Here is a 22,036-nt window from a genome sequence, read left to right as displayed (position 1 = left end):
CTTTGCTATGTGCTGTGTTCTCAACCCCTCAATAGGTTTCAAGTCCTAGGGTCCCCTCTGCCTTTCCTTAGACTCTGCAACTCGAAGAGGGATGAGGCTGACCTTACATGAGAGGTGCTTAGTAGTGAATTATTTCCTTGATCAGGGAGAAAACAATGCAATTCAATATGTTTTCCTGAAAGCTCTGCCTTACATTTGGGGCCCAGTCATGAACTTTATTGTAGATTTGGGATGTTTGATAGAATTACCAAATTTTAAAAGAACTTCCTGTAATCCCTACTGCATCAAACTTACTCTTCAGGCCTAATGTAATGATCCTACTAGAAAAATACCTTTCTTCTAAGTCAATTTGTAAAACTTTTAGACACATGTAGCTCTATAAATAGAAATAGAGCGTGTGTGTCAGCATGGGAAGAGTTTGATTCTGTGTCTGGGTTGCATTTTTTCAGTTTCCTAAGCTCCTAGATGGCTTTCTTTAGACGGCGACATATAGTGAACATTCCAGTATTGAGAACTAGAGATCTCCATTGAAAAATCGGTTTCCAGTGATACAATTTCATTTATACAAAAGTAGCAATCATATTATTTTCCATACATTCAGTGCAAGTATTTTTCAGTCTAAACTAAAAGAAGAAATGCAGTAAGTGCAACTGCAACTAGTCTTAATATAAAATGGCAAAAGAAAAATAGGTTCAACTTGTCAAATGGGTGTTGGTATTTTCTTCATTGTGTGAAAGAGGGTGACTGAGAATGTAGCACAGCCATAGGAAGTTTAAGGCTCTTAGTGCTTTATCCAGCACCATGTGGGAGAGGGGATGGTGTGTATGTGAGTGTGTGTGTGTGTGTGTGCGTGTGTGTGCGCGCGCGCGCGCGCATGCGCACGCCTGCGCAGGCATGTGCAGAGACCAGGGGAAGACTTTGGGGGTCTTTCTCTAGCTCTCTCTGCCTTATCACCTGGAGACAGGGTCTTTTCTTGAACCGGAAGCTAGCAGTTTCACCTACACTGGCCAGCCAGGGAGCTCTCAGGATCCTTGGATCTCCAAGGTTACAGATGAACTGTGTATCTAGTGCTTGCTCTGAAAGTTAAGAATCTGCTGAGCCTCGGCTTTAGATTATCCATATTGAGACACTGTAGTCAGCATTGGGTTGTTTGTTTTGAGGTAAAAGCAAGAAAATGCTTTTACCTCATATTTTCCAGATATGTGTTTCTGGGGGATAGAGAGGAGAAGTGATGTTTTCAAATGACTGGGGCTTCCACAGTGTGAAGGTATGAATTTAAGGCAAACTCGGGGGGGAGCTTTTTTCAGTCCCATTTGAGTCCTGAGCAAACATGCAGAAAAACAGTCTGGCAAAGCTTGTAGAGCAAATATACTCACCATGGGACCAGAGCTCTCATGTACTTACTTGCCATTATAACTAATAGCCCTATTTTTGTAATCAGAAAATGAATTCATTTCCTAGTAACTTTGAAAAGCCTCATTTTTCGTTATAGTGATCTACATTGGCTTCCGGGGACATCACTGTTAGTACCATTACTGATGTCAGAGTCATGGAGGAAAATGGACAACTCTTCACTGGGGCCTTTTAGAAATAGAATTATCAACAACAGGAAAGGATGCTTGGTAAAGAGCTAAATCTAGTGTTTGATAAATAGAGCAGTATTCCCTGACAGCAGAGGATCACAGAACTATGGTGGCAGACTACCTTGCTCTGGACACTTGATGTGTGTTCTCTTGCTGTGACCTACACCTGCCAAAGAAGACTATCAAAGGGTAGGCTTGGCCTTCTGTTTTCAAGAAACCCTCCTTGTGATTCTGATGAACACAAATATTTGAAAGGATTTAATTTAGAGAAAAGATGTAACAATTCAAGATAATGTTTCAATGCTACAGAGTTTTTACAACTGTGCATTGTTCTTCCCAGTGCTTTGTAGCCTAACATTTCTTAATATTCTTTGGTCATAGAATGATATTTTTTTGGATTGTATGGAAACTTCTCATGGAATATTGTGTAGGGAATTAACCAAGAAGCATATTGTTGGATAAATATGTGAAACTGAAATGGAGTAAGATGATCTTAGCCATGTACCTGTTCTAATGCTTTAGAAAGGTTAGTGAATTTCTGTATGTTGAAAGCTCTATTGTCAGTATTGTAAAATGTGCAAAATACAAATACAAAATTGTATAAGCAGCAATTCATGAGGGCAAAGTGGTGTGCTTGTTATATTTGTGTGTGTGTGTTTACATATGCACGTGTGTGTATTTAAGCATTTTTGCATTTTTATGAGTCAATTTAGCTTCCAAAAGGTTAACTTGTTGATAAGAAAAATGGGAAATGAACTGACTTAAAATGAGATTCAACTTTTAGTATTTATCTACTTTGTATAATATTTAAAATCCCTTTGCTGTTTATAAGCATTGGTATTTTAACAATTAGCATCTTATTTTATGATTCATTCTTTTGGGGGTACAGAGGATTTTATTTGAGCACTTCACACATGTATATAACATATCTTCATCAAGCTGTTCCTTCCCCTCCCACTCCACTCCCTACCCTATCCCACCACCACTCCCTCCCAATTGTATTTGTTCTCCTTATTTACTATCATTACACAATCTGCTCATTGCTTTATCCTTTGCACTGACCAGAAACCATTCATACCTTGTCTGATTTTCTATCTTTTAATACGTTATAAATGAAATATAATATTGATCACAATAATGCTAGAACTGTGTCAATCAAAGACAGTGATGTCCTATGCTTTTGTGTATAAGAAAGATGATTTTGATATATTTTATTAGGATTCTAATATGAATTTCTGTTGCGTTACATTTCAGAAATATTGTTAGTTTTGTTTTCTGAGTACTGAGACTAGAACCTGGAGTGTTTGGTGGTCTGGCAAGTGTCCTACCACTGAGGTGCACTCTCGCCTTTGCTACTGATGAATCATAATGTAGGATAGTTGCAGTACTAGGAGAATACTAATTCGTCTGTCAAGTGCTAGTTTGTTGACAGTTGAAGAGGAGAGAGCAGGGGTTTGGAGTGTTTAGGGGACTGAGGGTGTTATGTGACTGCATCTTTATCGCCTGCTCCTCTACCTATGGAAAGGCTAAGCTACGGTAATAGCAACTTAACAGTAACATCCAGTTCTCATAGGAGAAATATCGCTTTTTAACACTATGTTAAATTATTTGTCTAGGCACTTGAGGATTTATATTACTTATGTAATCAAAAATTATGTAGAGTATAATGCATTGCTTCCAATAGAGAGCTAAAATGGTACAAATAGCTATAATTAGTTAGATTATTTTTGGTTAATTGTAAGGAAGTATTTTGGTACTATTAAAAATAATACATTTTTGGATATGGTATTATTTTATTTCCAAAATATAATAAATTTTACTCAGTCCCTATAGTCTTTCAAGGAACCTATAAAGTATACGGGATTAGGAATTACTTGTACAAAAAGTTAATTAACAGAATTTGAATTACAAATCTAGTGTATTTGGATTCTACTTTAGCGTTCTTTGCAGGAGAATCTACATTCATGTTACAATGCACTTCTTTGTTTAGTAAAACTAGTTTGGAGTATAACTAGTTTCTTAGTCAGGTTTCTGTTGCTATGACAAAATACCCGAAAAGAAGATAGTGTGTATTTTGTGTACAGTTTCAGAGGGTGTTTTCTGCTCTCTATCCTGAAAGGTGTTGAGTCCTGTAATTGGAAAGCCTGTGGCAAAGGAAAGCTGCCCATCTCCTGGGAGCCTAGAAGAAAATGGAGATGAGATGAGATGAGATGAGATGAGATGAGATGAGATGAGATGAGATGAGAGAGAGAGAGAGAGAGAGAGAGAGAGAGAGAGAGAGAGAGAGAGAGGAGAAGGAGGGAGGGAGGGAGGGAGGGAGGGAGAGAGAGAGAGAGAGAGAGAGAGAGAGAGAGAGAGAGAGAGAGAGAGATATGACAGGAGATAGAAAGAAAACTAGAAAGAGAAAGGGAGACTGATTGATTGATTTTTGAACTTACAGTCAATATTCCAAATGATCAGACTTGGGCCTAGTATCCTAAAGTTCATTGCCCCTCCTAGTAGAGTTGCCATCTGCCTAGCAAGTTTTCACTCATGACCCTTTCGTGAATATTGCAGATCCGAATCCAAATAATTAGTTCTAAATGGTTGATCCTCAGAACACTGAATTCGTGATTGTTAGTGGTTGTTTTCCCTGTCATATTATTTTCATTCTGTGCAGTCGCGTACATGTCATCAGCAAATATCTATAGCACTTTATGTCTTAAAAAGTTGTGAAAAAAAAGAAAAAAAAGTTGTGGAAAGGACAAATTGAAGAGTTGAAATGTGTACAGTACTAACATATTTATATGATATATCTGCCTACTCACTTATACTTGAAAATCCCAACATTCGTGGAGCTGAGCTTTTGGGGAGGAAGGAAGGCTTTCGTGAGATTGAATGCATGTACTGTGATTGAGTTGCCTGTTCTGAAAGGATTCGAATGTAACCAAAGAACAATCTGTACTGTTCTGTTCAAAACAAGGTTGAACTTTTGTCCCTTTTGGAGTTTTTCTCCAAACTTTATCACTTTGTGCTAATGTTGAAGCCACAGCACTCAAACCCTTGTGATCAGAAAGCCTGCTCCAGAATGAAAACACTGTGGGTTTCAGCTTCTTCTGTTGGGGTGATAAGAATGGTCACCAAATGCCACTCTTGGTTCTCTCTCTCCTCGGTGAGGTTTTGCTGAGCCCTTCCTTTTGCTGATCTTAGTGGTCAGGGCTCAAGCTCTCTTGACCTGACCAAGCTTGTGAAAACTTAACATTGTTTCTCCCAAATATGCCTTCAGAAGCCTGAAACTCGTATAAAAAGAATCATTCCACTTCCCGACAGATAAAAGACTTTCTTTTTTGTTTCAGTGACTAGCTAGTTGCTGCACATTTTCCTGCCCCCTCTCTTTTAAGCCAGTGTGTGTGTTAATGTGCATGTGCATGTGTGTGTAGGGTTTGGATGCATACATGCAAGTGCATAAGGAGGCTGGAAGTTAATGTCTAATGTCTTCTTCTACCATTCTCCATCTTCATTTAGAGGCAGAATCTTTTTTTTTCCTTGAACCTGGAGTGCATGCTTTGAAAGAGATTATAGAGGTTATAGAATAATGGGTTTCCTTTTGACATTTTCATTTATATATATATATATTCATATATATTATATATAATGCCTTTTATTTGCTCCCTCAATCAGCCCTCTCCTATTCTCCATCTCCCTGCTGACCCCTTTGCTTCCACAGACAGTCCTTCCATCTACTTCAGGGTCACCTATACTTTTTACACTCCCTGCTTTCCCTCTGTCCCTCCCTTTCCAATCTCTTCCTCCCCTATCACAGTCTGTTTCTCAAAGGAAGAAATTAAATAACAATAATTACTGGAAAAATCGTTCCACATTCTTTGCCATCTGATACAGAAATTTATATTTCCCTTTCTCTCCACCCTTAAGTGGATCCAGTCTTTGCTGAAACTCATGCAGGTGGGTGGGAGCTGTCTTGCCCCTCTCTAGGATGCACTCTACCTGTGACTGTGACTTTCAAGGGTATGTGTTTGCCATTTGCTGATTTGGGGAGGGGGGGGGTAATTTCTAACTTCTTTCATTGCTAAATGAAAAAAAGTATTGCACATTTTGAAATACACCAAATGGATTGAGTTCCTTAAAAAAAAAAAGAAATTTATATTTCCTTAAGATCACATCTCATCTAGCTCAAAGTTGTTTTCATCAAGGAAACAAATGCCTGGTGGCAGTGTGAACTGGTGTGGCCATTATTGTTTACAGTAAAAAGACCTCTCAATAAACCAAAGGCAAGGCACATACAGAAAGACTCAAGTCAGCATGCTGTAGAAATACTTGCACACCAATATTTACTGCACTATATGAACACTAGTTTTTTTTTTTTTATTAACTTGAGTATTTCTTATATACATTTCGAGTGTTATTCCCTTTCCCGGTTTCCGGGCAAACATCCCCCTCCCCCCTCCCCTTCCTTATGGGTGTTCCCCTCCCAACCCTCCCCCCATTGCCGCCCTCCCCCCATAGACTAGTTCACTGGGGGTTCAGTCTTAGCAGGACCCAGGGCTTCCCCTTCCACTGGTGCTCTTACTAGGATATTCATTGCTACCTATGGGGTCAGAGTCCAGGGTCAGTCCATGTATAGTCTTTAGGTAGTGGCTTAGTCCCTGGAAGCTCTGGTTGCTTGGCATTGTTGTACTTTTGGGGTCTCGAGCCCCTTCAAGCTCTTCCAGTTCTTTCTCTGATTCCTTCAATAGGGGACCTATTCTCAGTTCAGTGGTTTGCTGCTGGCATTCGCCTCTATATTTGCTGTATTCTGGCTGTGTCTCTCAGGAGCGATCTACATCCGGCTCCTGTCGGTCTGCACTTCTTTGCTTCATCCATCTTGTCTAATTGGGTGGCTGTATATGTATGAGCCACATGTGGGGCAGGCTCTGAATGGGTGTTCCTTCAGTCTCTGTTTTAATCTTTGCCTCTCCCTTCCCTGCCAAGGGTATTCTTTTTCCTCATTTAAAGAAGGAGTGAAGCATTCACATTTTGATCATCCGTCTTGAGTTTCGTTTGTTCTAGGGATCTAGGGTAATTCAAGCATTTGGGCTAATAGCCACTTATCAATGAGTGCATACCATGTATGTCTTTCTGTGATTGGGTTAGCTCACTCAGGATGATATTTTCCAGTTCCAACCATTTGCCTACGAATTTCATAAACTCGTTGTTTTTGATAGCTGAGTAATATTCCATTGTGTAGATGTACCACATTTTCTGTATCCATTCCTCTGTTGAAGGGCATCTGGGTTCTTTCCATTTTCTGGCTATTATAAATAAGGCTGCGATGAACATAGTGGAGCACGTGTCTCTTTTATATGTTGAGGCATCTTTTGGGTATATGCCCAAGAGAGGTATAGCTGGATCCTCAGGCAGTTCAATGTCCAATTTTCTGAGGAACCTCCAGACTGATTTCCAGAATGGTTTTACCAGTCTGCAATCCCACCAACAATGGAGGAGTGTTCCTCTTTCTCCACATCCTCGCCAGCATCTGCTGTCACCTGAGTTTTTGATCTTAGCCAGAACACTAGTTTTTAATTACATGTATTTATGTATGTCCCTGTGCACATGTGTGCTATAATGTGCGTGTGAGGGTCATAACACAGCTCGCATGAATCAGTTCTCTCCTATAGTGTGGGTGCCAGCAATCAAACTACGATCATCAAGCATGACAGCAAGCACTGAGATACCCGAGGAAGACTATATTTAGCATTCAGTTACCTTGTCTATTTATTTTCTGGTCACCCTAAATATCTATATGTACTTAATAAAATATCTCTCACTCTACACATATCTGTATATTATGTCAGTTAATATTGAGTCCTTATGGAGACTCAGCTAGCACAGCTGTTTGAAATTATCTAGGAAACTAGCTTCAGTTTAGCTCTACCAAAGTATTAGAAGCCAAAAAGGAGTCTTGGTCTTTAGAATGGGACCTGTGGCTGGGATAAAGCACCTAGGTTGAAGTGCACACTCTATTTCCGTTTTATCTCTGTGGGTCTGGGCACTTCCTTCCTTTTCTATTTCAGTTCTCTCCACTAGGAAGAGTCAATGAAATAATGCATTTATAACACTTTGACCAGTGTGTGGTAAATACACAGTGAAGGCAGCCACTTGTATTAAGCTAGATACACAGTGAAAAACTGCAAGTCAACTAGGTAGGACATACACATCTGTAATCCCAATACCCCAAAGCTACACACACACACACACACACACACACACACACACACACACACACACACACACATCAAGTTGAAGCCAGGCTGACTCCCCAAAGTTAAACCAGTTCATAGCATCCTATAAACCGTTCAAATGACTTTTCGTTGGTATGGAGTTGGTAGAAAACCTAAACGTGTGCTAACAGTAGTCACGTGACAAGTAACCTAAGCTCAGACCACGTGTAGAACTTTCCTCCAGCTTCCTTCTGAATCTTCAGCACTCCCTTGACCTTATAGAATCTAGTGTGTAATAAACTCACTGCAAAATGGGAAATGGGATAAGATTAAAAAGCATGCTCCAAGTACCTTTAGTGGAAAGATCCATGGGTGAGGCCTGCATACTGATGTTTTTACACTACCTGACTTACTTTACTTTATTGGCTTTGTAAAATATTTTCTAGACTGGAACTTGACTTGCTTTATATAGAAAGTATAAATAGATGAACTCATTTAATTTTTTCAAAACTCCCATTTTCTAAGTTTTAACTTGATTGACAAGGAAGACACAGCATACCTAGGGTAGATTTGTTTTATTTTTATTGTTCTATCCCAAATCGAGGACTCCACTCAATTAAAGTACAGATTAGATTACACTGTAGCGTGATGACACCTTTCTGTGCTGAATGTAAAGTGTTCCCATTGTAAAATGTACCTCATCCTTACAAGTACACCAGTCCTTCTATAAACCTTCCAGCTTTTCAAGTTACTTTGGGAATAAAACTGATGTATTTTTGGTCCTGCTAAGACTGAACCCCCAGTGAACGTGATTGTTGGGGGGAGGGCAGCAATGGGGGGAGGATGGGGAAGGGAACACCCATAAAGAAGGGGAGGGGGAGGGATTAGGGGGATGTTTGCCCGGAAACCGGGAAAGGGAATAACACTCGAAATGTAAATAAGAAACACTCAAGTTAATAAAAAAAAAACTGATGTATTTTAAATACAGCTAATTAATTCTCTCCATTCTTTGCTTTGCTTAATTTTTTTTCCTTGTTTGGGATTTAGAGATACTCATCTTTTGACAATGATGGTATTTCAACTTCTTCTTCGTAAGAGCATGAAGCATTTATGGTTGAAGGATTGATTTATTTTAAAACAGAAAACCTTTTTTTAATCTCTATATTTTCCTTAAACTAATCCATGTTCTAGTTACATTGTAGATGCCCTTATTTAGGTCTTTGACCGATAGGAACAGTGTCATCATTGTCAAATACTAAAAGCTCACCAAAAGCAGAGGTGAATTTAATGACATTGCTGTATTTACTGAACCAGCCTTGAAGAGGATCATTGTAAAACACACTTCTTCAAAAAGTTATAGCAGCAGTCTCATTTAGGGCTCTTTGTTGATTCACTTTATATCTCTGAAATGCATGTCTCTGAATTTCTAGGAAACTGAGGAAAGTAGTGGGTGTTAAGGCAAGACAGAATCAGTTCTTTTCTTGTCTTCAGAACATAGAAGATAACTGACCTAAGTTTTTGATAAATTTCAGACACATTTTGCTGAAGGTAACACTTTATTTAAATATAGTACACTTGGGGTTTGCAATTTCATCTTGAAATGGTATGACACTCTAAACCGTCTTGATTCTAGACCTTACATTTTTAAATAAATCTTACATACTGATAAATAAATATGAAATGCCTAAGAAAGTGTGACTTAGTTCATGCTACCAAAGATTTTAGAGGTGTCCCATGTCACCAAGTAAAACTTCTTGCTTGGAAATTACATCTTTGTTATTAATTGGAATTATGATAGGAGTGTGAGGAGAACTCTAGTTGTCATGTAAATACATGTGTCCCTTTCTGAGGTTTGTAACATGATCTCTTACAAACTTAGTAACCTGTAAACATTTTAATATAGTGCCCTCAAAATTTTTTCATCTGAAAGAATGTTTATCTTTAGCACAAGAGCACCTGATTTTTATCTTTATGTCTCTAATTTTCAAATGCAGTAGTAAGTCATTGTATATGCTATTATACAACTTTTGTGTGGATGGATAGGTGGCTGGATTTTGTGACAAAATTATCAAACTTACTGACAACACACTGTCTCTTGCAAAATTAACTTTTAAAACTCTGAACAGTAATTAGCGGTTTTCTCATCTTGTGTTCTCCTTACATGTTTGGAAGATATTTATCTAAATTAAATCCTTGTTTGAAATTTGTATTTCACATAGAGGCAGGAAATTTAATTTCGCTAAATGGAAACCCCAATGTTTAAGCATAGCACATAACCAAACCCCATAGGAATCGAGGGAATTGCCAAATACCTTCCTACTTCCTGAGTTTTAGTACAGTGAAAACTCACTTGAGACTCTTAAGTCATGGAAAACCTGGAGTAACTGGCTTGGTTCCAGGGGAAAGAACTCCCAGTGTAGAAAAGCCAGTTTGACAGAGGTGGCTTCGCACAAAAGAAAGCTACAGCAGGCTCTGTGGAATTTCTGATAAAGCAAGGAATGACCTGGGCCTGGGAAGATGACCCGGGCCTGGGAGGATGGCCTGGGCCTGAGAGGATGGTATGGGATGCTGTTTTGTAGCAATCAAAGTAAAACATGGCCATCTTGTTAGCTTTGGAGACATTTAATCTAGGCAAAAACAATACGACAACAAATATTGCAATGGAAAATCACTTTTTCGATTTAGGACAGAAACAAAAATGAAAATAAAACTGAAACAACAACAAAACAAACCCTAGCTTACAGCATCCTGTGACTTCTAGTTTGATCTTCAGTTTCTTTTTTTTTTTTTCTTTTCTTTTTTTTTTATCGGAGCTGGGGACCGAACCCAGGGCCTTGCGCTTGCTAGGCAAGCGCTCTACCACTGAGCTAAATCCCCAACCCCGATCTTCAGTTTCTTTATCTGTACCGTGAGGGAGATGAATTTTATATTTTCACTAGCCCTTCTATAGAAAGATCATAGAGGGCGTTTGATGTAATGTGGTAGCTTTTACTAATTAAAGAATGTCATAAAATACTGAGTGAACAACAGTGAGATTTCTTTACTGAAGGATATATGGGACTTTTGTATATTTTCACTCTCTGAGAAAACTATATATATTATTTATGCCATTTCGCCAAACTATTTCCATCAGGACTCCCTCCTTTTGATAGTCCTGCTTCGGAACAATGGTCTGTAGTACACTTCCTAGCAAATGATTTTCAAGACTCTTTCCACTTGTGTTATTTAATATGTCTGTTATATGTCCATCGATGTATAAAGTTCGTAAGCAGAGTATAATTTCATTCACTTGAAACCTATTAAATCTGAATCTTTTTTAAAGATTCTACTCAAAGACTCTGTATTACTGATAAATAAAAATAAATTCAGGAATGTGACTAGCAAATGATTCCTAAATTGACCGCCACTTCTCCGATATGTATTCATATTCAGCAGTGTGAGCCTATTTTAGCCATTTTCTGAAATGTATTTGATCCATTAGAATTACCCATGGCCTTGACTTTTACTTTGTTTTCATTGTATTTTTATTTTATGTGTATGGATGCTTTGCTTGTATATGTGTTTGTCCATCAAATGCATGCAGTGTCTGTTTAGGCTAGAAAAATGTGTCAGATCCCGGGACTGGAGTTATAAATGGTTGTGAGTCACCATGTGGGCCACAGGAATCGAGCCTGGATCCTCTAGAAGAGCAACCAGGGCTCTTAACCACTGAGCCATCCTTCCAACGTTATTTTTAAATTATTCCTTTTTAATTTTTAGTGTTTGTTAGTCTTCTGCGTGCCTGTAAGTCAGTGTGAGGCTATCAGATCCCCTAGAACTGGAGTTACAAACAGTTGTGAGCCACCACGTGGTTACTAGGAATTGAACCTGGGTCCTCTGGAAGAGCAGCCAGTGCTCTTAACGGCTGAGCCATCTCTCCAGGCTTTCTTTTAATATGAATAATCAAGCAAAACGCTATTCCAATTTTGTGTTTTGAGTATGTACTTGGATAAACTTTATGTGAGTATATAGAGACACATGACATTAACCTCTCATTTCCCTGGGTGTTAATGGATGAGTAGTCCACAGGCAGGATTAAGAAAGAAAGTCGGCCAGCCTGTTTAACCTCTCCTTAGCCCACAAACGGAAAAAAGCTTAAAAATATATACAAAAGCCTCATTTTCATGCTGTATTTTGTGTACTCAAAAATTTGTTGTTAAAGTTTGGAGTTCGACTGGGAGTGTAGCTGGAAGATAGTGGACTCTGCTGGGGACGGAGTCCACCTCCAGCTCCACAAACTAAATAAATAAATCGGCTGTCGAGTTCCATGCTCCTTCTCACTTAACCTAAAGAGGGAGCTCCAACGGGCATCGCAGTCACTGAGATGTACAAAAAAAAGTAAGTGTACTGTCTTGCCTCTGTGGCTTAGAAGGTGGAGTAGCTGATTGGTGTGATGCTTATGGTGGGAGGAGCTACGGAGAGAACAAATTGCCTTCTCCAGCAGTCAAGTTCCTTCAGTCCCTTCTTGCAGCTGGTCAGGTAAGGTGGAACTTAGCATGCCTTCTGGGTGACTGGTGTGCTGATCCTGGGCCGGCCGATGGGCCCTGTAAGACGGAGCTTCTCCGGCCCTTTGGTAAAGGGAGTAAAATGGGTTTGAGTGGGTTTGACTTTATTTAGCTCAGTTCACAGCATAAAACAGTTGCGGAGAAAGTTACCAGATAAAATATTGAAGGTAGCATATGTATACTTTGATGGCTTATCTAAAATTCAAAGTAAATTAGGAGTCTTTCAGTTCTATTTGTTAAATGGAACATCCTTAGGTAGAATTCAAAGCAAAAGCCTTAGTGAGGCCAGAAAAGGTACAGGGAGCTGCTGTTCTTTTTGTCCTGGCTTCCTATTTGCAGTGTTAGACTCCGAAGGGGGTGGGGGTGGGGGTCCGGACAAAGAAAGTAAAGGAGTACAGTGGATTCTAATGCTGCGCAAAGACGGACACTCTTCTGTATTGTCTCATAACAAAGCCTATGTAGTATGTAGCCATCTGATTACATGGCTTTAAGTGCGGGTTTTTTGCAGGTAATACACAAAGTTTTCTGTACTTAATGGAATGTTATGTTAGTTGCCACAAGGCACTGAAAGCCAGCTTCTGGGAATACTCACCATCAGTAGTGCTTCTGAATTTGATAACTTGGCACCAAGGTGTGTCTTTATCTTGGGGGTTTAGTTTGATTCTGGCTATTTTTAAAATAGAAATGCCTCATTCACCAGGAATTGGTTATTGACAAAGTATCCAGTAAATATTTTACCTAAAATGATTTGAGGGTATTCAATTGGAGCAGGGGTAAAAGCCGTATGTTTAGTTGGTGGGGAGGGGAGCAGCAGGGGTAGATTCTGGATCTCGGTGAGGTAAGATTGCTTCACCTGTCGCAAGTCCGTCATTTACTGTTATTTACTCTTTTAGTTTTCAATGAAGAAATTCAAGCCTGGGATTATTCATAAGTAACATCTTTCTTTAATGGGAACTAAATTGAGCTTGGGTGGAATATATTTCTTAAGAATTGATATATACAGTAGAGAGCCACAAGAAGGCTCCGCCTGCTGTGATTTTCCTAAAGCCATGTATTTCCCCTTTCTCGAAGTAGCTTAAGGGAATTTGACCTACAGCGTGCTTAAGAGAAATTCTGGGTAGGGTGGGGCAGGTAGAGAAGCACTTTGTCGTAAACAGACCCGAGAAATACAGAGCTCCCCTTGGGCGGGCCCAGGTGCTGATTAGATATGGATCAGGACTGGTTTTTTTTTTTTTTCTTTTTTCTTTTAATCGTTCCTGATGGTCATACAGTGGGGGTCTATGTTCTGGGGAATCTTGAGAGTCTTTGGATTAGAACTAGGGGGTCATGTCTGTGTGCCTCATGGACTCATATCACTTCTGGTCCAGTTATATTAAATACTAGAATGGTGGTCATATATTCCTCCGGGCTCATAGACTATTTTCTAGACCTAAATGAAATAATACTTATTCAATTCAGTCATGTGTTGACTATTGTTCTCTTTCTTGGAGAAAGAAGCGGGAATCTTGTGAAAGGCAGTATTAGGGGGAGCAAGAAGTCTATAAAATTATCCTCCCAAAGGTTAACAAACTCATGTGGCCACTATCCACCAGGCACAGATACATCCCTGGCGGGGGGGCGGGGCTTAAAAGATGAGAAAGATAGAGGTCTTCCCTGAGAGAGACTCTAAGTCTAGCAGACGAGATAGGCATGCAAACAATTTATTGATGTATTTAGTGATAGGTGTTAGGGCAGTGCTGAGTATACACATGGAGGCACAAAGGTAAGATAAGGGGTTGGGGGTGGGGAGAGGAGAAGGCCTCAGGAACAGTCTTTAACAGACACGTAGTCCTTTGAACAGATTCCATTTTGGGTACTGAGAACGAGAAAACTGGCTCTTGTGCTTACTAAGCTGCCTGTGAATCAGTATAAATCCCGTCACCCATCATACAAGGGTACACAAGCTGTTACTTCAAGCCTGATTCAGCCCTAAAAATGTTTCAGTTCTCAGAATCACATTATCTTAGTGGCTTCTCCTAGAACAACAGACAATTGTTGAGCCTAATCCTCCCTTCGTGCTTTAGAGGTCACAGCTACAGAGCCCTCTTGAAGAAGATAGGCAGGAAAATGCTACTTTCTTCCCAGAGTCTTCCCTATTTGGACTTGATAGCTAGTTTCGTGGTGGTCATGATTGCCCTGAGAAATGTGCCTTTGGGTTGTTTGAGGAAAATAGGGTTCTAATAGTATGAAGAAAGGGATGTTAATTGTACCTCTGAGGAGGACTTTGCTGGCCCATTCCTTGGTGGTTTGTGTTCAACCTCATTAATTTTGCCTTTAGCATATTTTCAAAACTGGTTTGTTGAAACATTTTTTCCAGATTTCTTACCAGCATGTTAAATTTATAATATAGGTGGTGAGATGCAACATGTTCAGGATACTCATGGTCTAATGCATCAATACTGATTGATGATACATTATTTGGAGGAGAAAATTATGCAGATTATCTCTATTAGCTGAGAGATAGAACTCCAAGAGAAAGAAAGTGGGAGATTTGCTGGTACTGCTAATAGCTGGGGAAGACGTACTTTGGAAGAATGCTGACTCAACTTTCGCTCTTTCAGATATTTGCTAGATTTCAATAGGTCTGTGATACGGCAGGAACTAGACAGCCTGGAACCTGGCAATTATAAATTCCCTATTCACTGGTCCATCCTCTGAGAAGCCACATCTATGAACATACATATGTTATAGTAGGCGAACACAGGTCAGGACTTTTTCCTTCCTTTACCACATGATCATTAAAACATGGTAACTCTTTTTCTTCTTGAACAAATTATCTGCGTGGTGTGTTTAACATTTATTTATTTTAGCTGCTGATAGTGCAGGCCCAATAAGGCCATGTCTTCGAAAAGGTAATTCAGGTAATTTGGGGAGGTAACTCCCCTCCCCATAATTCCAAATGTATATAAAAAGGCAAGATATTCTGCAAACAGCTGTTTTTGTTAAAGATACAGTAACTGACAGAAGGTAGATTTTCAGATTCCTAGGGTCCTTTTCTTATTTTGATAGATGGTAGGGCTCTCTCATGAACATAAAAAGTACTTTTCATAGGTTTTTTTTCCATCAAGTGCATAGTATTCTGTTAGCTGACAGACTCATAACTTCCAAGACTTAGGCAGGCTTTGAGTCATTACAATGCTACTTTTCTTTCTCTGTTAAAGGCTTGCTATTCACTTGTGAAAAGCCGAAAGGTACGGGGAAGGCAATAGATTGGATTTTGGAGGTTTTATAAATGCTCTGCAAGTTTCTCCTTTGTCTGTTATCAACTTTTTGATGCGGATGTGGCTCACAGATGTCGTCAGCCATTCCCTCGCCCTGCTGCTTTTTGGTCGCATTTTCCCAGACAGTGGGTGGGAAAAGAGGGGACTGGAAGACTCACCAGAGCAGCAGCACTTATCTCAGCAAAAACTGCTTTCCTTCTAGAATCATGGTGCTAGCTGCTTAACTTAACAACATAAAGACAACGAGGTGAGAGTGATATATGTGTCTTTAAGACCAAATGTAAGTAGGAAAAGAGGGAAATTGAGGCAAGCCTAAATGAGCTCACTCTGATTCCCTTATTTTTTTTTTTTGTCTCTGCATGGTTAAAGGGTGAGGAAAATTGAATTACTTATCTCGGCCAGCCCTAGCTGCTGTGTTTAGGATAGTCACTTAGGCCAAAGTATGTTGTTACTTAACTTTATGAAGTCCTTCCGAACATGATCTAATACTTACCGAATGCATGGCACTTCGGACTCTGAATCTAGATAAGAATGGAGTGAGCATGATACACCATTGACTTGGCTGTGGAAAATGAGGGGTTGCTTTTCCAGAGCTAAGATTCGTACTGGGTCATTGTGGATTCCTTGTGAAAGGGTGTCCTGTGGCCCACTCACACTGCTTCATGGTAATCTGTGGTCATTGGTTTTCAAAGGACAGCAGCAGTCTTTGGGACAGTCCCCTCCCCATCTACATCTCATCCTATCTCTATATGCTTTACCAAAGTCATTTTACCACTATAAATGAAAAAAACAAGGGTTACCAAGTGTTAAAAACTACAGTTTTACCCCCATCATGCCAATTAAAATATTAAAGCCTGTAACTAAATTTGGAGCTCTTGAAGAATAAATCATATCTAGAAGTTTATTATCGTCAAATGTTCTGCATATAAATATATTGCCCTGAGTTCTCTGAAGGGAGTTTAAAAAAATACATGAGGGTCTTAGTGTTCTTTTGTACCAGTGTATTTCACAGTTAACATGAATATTAAATTACATGAGCTCCTCATCTATTGTTTTGATAAAACAATGTAGATTTTCTATTTTATAAGCTTTCTTTGTCACAAACAGCAGTCTCCAGTGAGGTGGTATATTGCTAGGCATTTGCATTGTTATACAATTAAATTATGGATTCTGTCATTCAAAAAAGGATGCTTTATAAATCAAGTAAAATCTCATAACTAAGACGAATAACTTTTTTTTAATTTCATGATGCCTCATATCATGCTTGGTTTTATAGCCCAACTGGATGTGATTTTTACACTGTAAATTTCTTTCTTTTTCTATTTCTGTGTACTGTTTTTGCTTTGTAAAAAATCTCATTAGTTTCTAAAGAAAGAAGTTTAAGGAAAGTTAACTATTTGTAATGGACAGCAATAAAAAAATCATAAAGATTTTTTTCTCTCCTTCCTTTGTTCCTTTCCCTTCCTTCTAATACAGTAAGTGTAAATGATGTTAATATTCTGTAATTTTTAGCAAATGCTAAAATCTCAATCAGTTCCTTTTCTTTCCCTTTAAACAGCACTCTATTGAAATAGATAAATTAATGGGGGTAAAGGCACTCTACTGTTTGGAATTCTGAACGTAAGAGATGCATTTATATGTCTTTTCCTCCTCTGCAGAGGGATTACAAATCCTATCCCACAGCTACCTAAGAGCCGTTGTCTTTGTCTAGGCTTTACAACCCAAGGCAATCCGGCTCAGCAGCTGTCCGAGCTCTTTTCCTCACTGCTGCTGTGTAACTGCCCCCAAACCATAGGAATGACGCAATGGCCTAGAATGTGTGTCAGCAGCAAGCTGAAAGATAGACAAAGGTCAGGACTAAGGTATTTCCACCTGGTTAGCCGGCAGGAGCCCCAGCTGCAGCTGCCGCAGCTGCCGAAAGAACCTGAAATTCAGAGGAGAGGTCAGAAATAGGTGGAGCTTTAAGATCCGGACAATTCTCTTAGCTCTACGTAGAACTAGTAACTCTCCAAATTTTAAACCACATAAAGAGCAGCGAATTTCTGGAAGTATTTAGATCAAAGCATTCAGTTTCTAAAAGTACAGTAAATCCTTTCTTTGTGAGACAATCTTATCAATGAATGAGAAAATGCAAGAAGCCTAATTTTTATACTAATGAAGCTGTTATCTATATTTATCTTAATACATTAAAGGACAGACATCTTTTAAAAAAAGATCTGGACAATTACAGGGCTCCCTGCAACTTTGGAATAATTCCATTTCTCTGGAGAAATGAGATGGGAGAAGAGAACAAGATTTAGGCCTAAGCCTTGGAGAATCAGGAAAGCTGACGTAGAAGCATAAAATGCCATACCCTGGTGGCAGTCACCATATGCTATGCATCTTCTAGACTGTATTTTGGAGCCAAACAACCTTAGTTATGCTGCTGGAGGGTGAAGGGTCTAGATATTGTAAACCCTGTGCCTGTGTTAGCATTTAAGAGAGATACGGTATATGTAAAATGATGCTTACGGTTTTCTTGAGATGAGAGCCCTGAGATTTTGATTTTTAGTGTAAGGGAAATTTTTCTTACAGTCCTTATACGTGTTGAAATTATATAGCATTTTATAAGCTATTTATATGAGTTCAGGAGAATTAGCTTAATATTTCCAACTCTTAATATGTAAGATTTCTTCTTTTGCCAGAATTTAAGAACTAAATTTAAAGATATATGTGAAGTGAGGATATTATTAGATTTTATAATTATTTTAATTTGATTAAAAATAAATATACCAGGGGAAGAAAGAAAACAGCAGGTGATAAGTGTACTTTGAGTTTTTCACACTAGGTTTTAGGTTATAGTCTACCCCAAGAACATGTGCAACTATCATGCAAGTGAATTACACAGATGTGAATATATTAGAGAATTAATGAAGACTTTTTTAAAAAAGCAGCAACGATGCATTCAAACTTGCATTATATATAGCTCAGCAAACATTTTGATAGTACACACCATGTTTCTCAGTAACATTGTAGGAGTGACTAGATAGAAAGATACTGAAATATAAATAAATGAATGTGGATATCATTTGAGTATGTAAAGAAGTAATATGCATAGGATGTGTTGAATGATAACTCTTGGTCAACTGACTCATTTTTCCCCTGGGAATTCAGGTAACTTAGCAATTTGCATTCTGAGTCCAGAGAAAAGGGTTGTATATTTTTCCTTTCTTCCTCTTCCTCTTCCAATAACTTCACGCTGGGCGAAGACCCCAGCATCTCTGGGAAAAGGTTTAATTGCAGTTGTGCTTATCTTAGAAGGATTATGGCGGATTTAGTAATCCAAACAGGATAGTCTTTAGTTGCTTAGTGTAAGGTTCACGGTTGAATACAGGGGTAGATCATATTGAGACATTGCAATAAACAACTTGTCCAGTGACACTCTTTGCTACCTCATAATCAGCAGCTGAGTCACCATTTACAGGATATCAAAGGCATGTGGGGTTTTGCTTTTGATTTTTTGAAGCAGGCTCCACTCTGTAGCTTAAGTTAGCCTTGAACTCATGGATTCCTCCTTCCTCTGTCTCCACAGTACTGGGATGACAAACATGAGCCACCATGCATGGTTCAGTAGAATTTAAATATCCTCTGTTGAAACTGAATAAACTGGGGTTGGGGATTTAGCTCAGTGGTAGAGCACTTGCCTAGCAAGCGCAAGGCCCTGGGTTCGGTCCCCAGCTCCGAAAAAAAGAAAAAGAAAAAAAAATAGAAACTGAATAAACTATGAATTAAAAAAGATGAGAATCCAGGACATACTTTAATATCTAAATGACCTAGGATGTTGTTGCTAGAACTTAATGAGCAACTTGACTGCCAGACATACAGATTTATTCTCAGATTATGGAAGCCTCATTAGCATAAAGCATTGAGAAAAAAAATGAGAAAGCTTTGGAAGCCAGAATGTCCCAGGTAATAGAATCCAGGATTAATAAACTTGTATGTGATTCGTAAACATCCTCCCTGATTTTTTTTTAAATTACTTGTCCATGTGGACCCAGATCCCAGGCTTAAACAGATGATTTTACACTTTTACATCTCTTGTTGAAAGATTTTTATTTTTTTCATTTCTACTTACATTTTATGCCACACCTTTCCTAAAATTTTATGTTCTAAATATAGTATGATGCATAATCAAAGTAAAGCAAACCAGAGCAACTAAGAATGTTCTAGAACAAGACCAACTAGATTTTTGCAGCTATGTCGCCATGGGCAAGACACTTGATGTCTCCTTGTATCAGTTCCTTCAGCTGGGGATAAAGATATGAGAAGTGCCCATTTTGCAGGGCTGTTAGGAAAAGAAAATGGAGGCCTTCGTGGCTATTGCTTGTGACTGGCGGTTCTTAAGCGCTCAGAAAGTTTCTATAATTTCTTAAGCCATACGAGAACTATTAAACAAAGATTTATCTAAATTTTTGCTATTAGGGTCGGTGCACTCGTGAGAACTGCAAGTACCTCCACCCTCCACCCCACTTAAAGTCGCAGCTAGAAATTAATGGGAGAAACAATCTGATTCAACAGAAGACTGCCGCAGCCATGTTCGCCCAGCAGATGCAGCTTATGCTCCAGAATGCTCAGATGTCATCTCTTGTAAGTTCCAGCAGTCTATGAAAACTGCCAGTGCATGTGGGATATTCTGGTTACTGTATGACTGTTCTAGTACTAGCTGCCTCTGCACACAAGCTCGATGTCTTTGTCAAAGCTTACAGCGGAATCACTCTGCAGGGACTTTGGCCTTTTCAGTGAGGGACTGTAAAATTTAGGGCAATGCATGTGTGCTAATACCAGTTCAAAGTTGTTTATTTGAAGGAAGCAATCAGGTGTGCTGGATTCAAAACCTCTTTGCATTTATACAGGGTGCGAGTTTTGAAAAGTACCTTAAAAGAAAAGGGATTTTATAAGAGGGGGATAAGTTTTGATTACTATTACACAGAGACTTGTAAGACATTACTTCAAACCAAGTTTTCTTTATTTGGTGTTTTGTTGTTTGTCTATTAGTTTTGAGATGAAGTTTCACTACGGCCTCAAACACAACACCTTCCTGCCTCAGCCCCTCAAACACCGGGATTTATAAGCATGCACCATTTTGTGATTGCTTTTAAATACATTTTCTTTTTAAATAATTTTAGATTTATAAACATTTCAAAGCATAACAGAGTGCTCCTGTATTTTTTTCTTGCCCAGACTTCTTTCTTATTTTTGTGAGGTGCCGGAGATTGAACCCAGGGATTTGAACATGGCAGGCAGAAGCTCCAATGCTGGGTTGTACATCTAACCTTAAACTTTGATTTTCCACAGTGAAGGCAATGAAATCTAAGGCCTTATGCATGCTCACAAGCATAAAATTATTCCGGGCTGTATTCCCTTCACACACAATTAATATCTTATATTACCAGGATAGATGTATCAGAACCAAGAAGCTGTTATTCACATATTATCTCTGTGTCCAGTCAAGGGTAGCATGGCAAGATTATTTACTTGTTCCTTTTTTGTCCTGGGGTCCGTGACCATTTCTCGGTCGTTTTCTACTTCCTATGAGCTTGATATTTAAGGACGTAATTAAGCTCTATCTGTTCATAGTGTGCCTATTAATTAATCTTGTACCGAAACCTTACAATACAAGGTTGTGTTTTAGTCCAGCACGTCTTAATAGAAACAGAGCATGGATCCCTCTCTGCAATCGTTCTTTAGATCTCCAGGTTTACTCAGTGGTTTCTCATTTAAATGCTAGATAGCCTGCTCCCTTTAAACCATTTATAAGACCCATTTGAAAGGACCATGCTTCCTGTGTTACGCATTCATCAGTGACTGTGCCTGAAAGTTGACAGCTGTCCATAATGGCATGTAGGTGCTGTGGAAATAGAGAAGTGGAACGATCTGCTCTCAAGAAATCTTACCTCATTCCAAAATGGATTCTCAGATGCCAATGAGCAGCATGTAGATATAGCTTTCTATCTAGCATATCTGTTTACATAAGTCCAACCACAGTAGGCTATCGAGTACTTGATGTTTTTGTTCATGATACTGTTTCCAGGATATCTAGACAGATTGATGTAAGATAAATCTCATGTTCTACACTATTGGATTGCCAAATATATTTGCCTTCTAAGTCATTGCTGATAATTAAGTTGATCGATTAATCTTCACATAACCAGTGGGCTCCTTAGAGCTCATTTGGCCTTCAGTAATACTTTACATGAGCAAAGTCCTGGTTGAACTCTTCTGGGCTTTCATATGCTGAAGGATCATGGTTCCTCCCTGCTCACCTAGATGGGATGAGGCTGAAAATCGTGTTCACAGAAAAGTAGATATGTACATTGAATCCAGAAACTGCTTGGGAATAAACTAAAGGTATTTTTAACTATTTTTCACTGTATTGTGGTATGATGACAAAATGTATTCATTTAAGGCATAAA

General features: G+C 38.9%; 1 protein-coding gene across 21 annotated transcripts in view; it reads left to right on the top strand.

Moving 5' to 3' along the window:
- Mbnl3 (muscleblind-like splicing regulator 3) overlaps positions 1-22,036 on the top strand; it is a 95,244-nt gene that overhangs the window by 49,098 nt on the left and 24,110 nt on the right. For 20 of the 21 annotated variants that reach the window (XM_063279911.1, XM_063279910.1, XM_063279909.1 and 17 more), the window contains one exon: positions 20,046-20,210. In XM_063279911.1, coding sequence (XP_063135981.1) covers positions 20,157-20,210 — 54 coding nt within the window. In that variant the 5' untranslated portion in view covers positions 20,046-20,156. Of the gene's footprint in view, positions 1-14,092; positions 15,068-20,045; positions 20,211-22,036 lie in introns of those variants that run through there. The other variant, XM_039099618.2, reaches the window with a different exon arrangement.

The sequence above is a fragment of the Rattus norvegicus genome, chromosome X, assembly GCF_036323735.1.
Source record: "Rattus norvegicus strain BN/NHsdMcwi chromosome X, GRCr8, whole genome shotgun sequence".
NCBI lineage: Eukaryota > Metazoa > Chordata > Mammalia > Rodentia > Muridae > Rattus > Rattus norvegicus.
Note: the sequence above shows the minus strand (reverse complement) of the source record. Positions and strands in the feature narration are given on the sequence as shown.